Source organism: Neomonachus schauinslandi, chromosome 9 (assembly GCF_002201575.2).
Source record: "Neomonachus schauinslandi chromosome 9, ASM220157v2, whole genome shotgun sequence".
Lineage (NCBI taxonomy): Eukaryota > Metazoa > Chordata > Mammalia > Carnivora > Phocidae > Neomonachus > Neomonachus schauinslandi.
The window spans coordinates 445-3,332 of NC_058411.1; the positions used below are offsets into that span (position 1 = coordinate 445).

Genomic DNA, 2,888 nt, shown 5'->3' on the forward strand with positions numbered 1-2,888 from the left:
ACTGCCCACAGCCACCCTAGTTTCGGAGAGGCAGCATGGGTGGGGAGTAGCCATCCATCTCCATGAACCCACTTTGGGACTGGAGAAGGAGAGATTACCTAGAGAATGAGAAAAATTTCAGTGTTCACAAGCACTCTTTTGTAGAAACATCATATATTTGCCCTTACCTGTGGCTACTTCCCTTAATTCTGTGCCCAGGGACCACAGCTGAAGACCCAGCTGCTGATTCAGGTACTTTAGACAGTGTCTCGGGCTCGGTTTGGGCCTCATAGGCTGACAAAAATAAGGAGACATGACTACCGTGCACTTTTCAAGTTTTATTTCAGAGTGCTTGTCAGTGATGTATCACAGACCTGGTTTGAGAGCCCTGTGATGTGCACGGGACCCCTGTGTCTCCTGCAGATCCCTGGAAACATGGATGTCAGCTTTGCCACCTCTTTACTGTAGTTTCATTCATGCTCCTGTGGATTGCATATTGTTGCTCAGGGGTCTGGAGGCTGATTTACGGATTGGCTTCACCAACTTTCTCTTCCCTAACTCTAACTGTCTTGATAGTTTTTACATTGGTGGCAATGCCAAAGAGGACTGTAGCTATTAAGGCATAAATGCGAGCAAAGACCACTCTCAAATATATCACCGATTGATGACTTTGCTTGACTGACCACTTTCTTCTTGGGGGGGGGGGTCCACTGTCTATACTCCCTCCTTTACCTCGCAATTTGCAGAATGGGGGATCCCAGCCTATGTGGCAATGACAATTCCTGTTATTGTTGCAAATCCCCCTGCCATTACATTTCTCAGGGAAACAGTTGTAATTTATTTCACCTATAGTAGCATTGCAGGTAGAATTCTCACAGAACTTTCTGGGAGCACAGGGGGTACCAGGTCTCACATGACCAACATCAGTTGTTCCTGTGGAGCGATGTGTGTCCAATCCCCAACACCAGACACCTGAGATCTTAGACTGATGGAATCCTACATGTTCTTGCAACTGAGGGAGATGAGTGACATTGGTACACTGCAGCCTTCCACACTTCACATCTCGGTCACCACAACGAATAAATAGTCTGGCTTGAAACTCTCTTTTACAGTGTCCAAATCGGTGGCCTTTTTTATTAATTTCATAGCAGACATCTGCCCCCCCCCCACAGTGTTTGCACCAAAGATGTCTTTACAGTGCACAGTGCGGTCAGTGCAGTTTCCATGATAGCAGTAACCCTCTTCAGTGCGTGGGGTTCCATCTTGCATATAGAAATTATTAGGACACTGAGGGGATCTCCCCGTGCAATACTCTGGAAGGTCACAGATATTTTGGATTGGTCTACAGAGTGTTCCAACTACAGAGAAGGTGCAGTTTGTACAACATAGTCCTTTGTCACAAAGAAATGTACTTTCAAGTTTGCAGTTATTACTACAGCAGGGGTTGCTGGCACACTGCTTGATGGAGCCACAGTCACACTGCTCCCTATCCTCTACTATAGAGTTTCCACAACGTACATGTGTCAGACTTGTATTAAAGAATACCACCTGTTCATTGAATAGGCAATGCTTGTTAATATTCAGAATGTTTGGTGAGTGCCCAAAAGAACAGTTACTAAAGGAATCTGTCAACACAGGGTATCTGTACATGATGCAGCTGGACCTCTGCTGGCAACTGCACTCATGATTATCAAAATACAGTCCAATGGATCTCCCACAGTATTGGGAAATTATCACAGCTAACAATAAATAATGTCTGCCCAGGTGAACAACCATATGTAGGCATCGAGGAGAGCATAAACCCAAGACTGCAGGATCATCTTGATAGTCTTCTGGTCCTTCTTTAACCACAATGAAGGATGAACTAGGGTTTATGATCCTGAACAAGTAGGTAGCATGAAATCTGTGGTATTCACCAGCTGGCAATCTATAATCACTCATGTTGACTGGATCTCTTATATCAAATATAAGGACTGCAGTAAGATGGAACTTTATATCAAGACCTTTATATATTGAGTCCATTAAACTAACCATGTCTATCAGAAATTTTGCACACGTTCTTACATTATTATATAAACGATACATTGAATTGGAACTTTGAGCAAATCCTTTGATCATGGATTTATGGGAGGAAAAGATCCTATTACTGACCCTGGGGGCTGGACTGGAAATTTCTTCAGAGAATAGGGGTTTCCTAATCTCCTTATGCCCCAATTGATAGGTAGGTCCCGTTGCATTGGTATCTGCCACTATCTGAGAAACAATGTATTCAAACCTTCGGGAATTGCTGAGGGGTTTGATTTCATAGGCAAGGTCATCCAACTTCATGATACCTTCAAGACCCCCATAGCACGTGTCCACGGTGACCATGGAAAGAGGAATCTCCTCCACGTAGCCGAGGTAGTAACAGTCTGGAGGGATGAAGGGGTAGTCCATCTGCAAGGCTCCTTGGTCATCCTGAGTCATCATCAGCAGATGTCTGGACCAAAACAGTTTCTTGCGCCGCATATGGATAACGTGTCTCTTACCCCCAAAATGAAGGCTGTAGGACAGCCAGCCTGGCAGCTGAACACCTTTGCCGTGGTGCAGCTCCTTCCTGGGAATGACCACCTCAGAGGAGATGTAGCGCCATGAGGGACGGCCTTGAGAACCCTTGGCAAGAGCCAGGCTTGCCCAGAGTGCAAAAAGCAAGAAGAGCGCCCTCATGGTGCCCTAGCGCTCTGCAAGGCTCGTGCCCCTGCTCAGGGACATCTTTCAGTGAGAATGGATAAAGGGAGGATCCTGAGGGAAGCCGGGTCTAGAGCATCTGACAGAACAGAGGGCTGCCTCAGGCTGCCAGCACCCTACACCTGGGGGCCACTTGTGTGGATTATGTCACAGTCACAGGGTGTGGCAGTGGGTGACCTGCA

At 46.4% G+C, this 2,888-nt stretch overlaps 1 protein-coding gene across 1 annotated transcript; it reads right to left on the reverse strand.

The window, feature by feature from the left end:
• Positions 1-506: 506 nt before the first annotated feature.
• On the reverse strand, positions 507-2,685 carry LOC123325694 (disintegrin and metalloproteinase domain-containing protein 29-like; the record flags this gene model as incomplete). The annotated part of the gene is made up of 2 exons (XM_044918027.1): positions 1,392-2,685; positions 507-591 (listed from the first exon to the last, which is right to left on the reverse strand). Coding segments are annotated over exons 1-2 (1,379 nt in total), but the record flags the coding sequence as incomplete, so codon positions are not given.
• Positions 2,686-2,888: the final 203 nt, after the last annotated feature.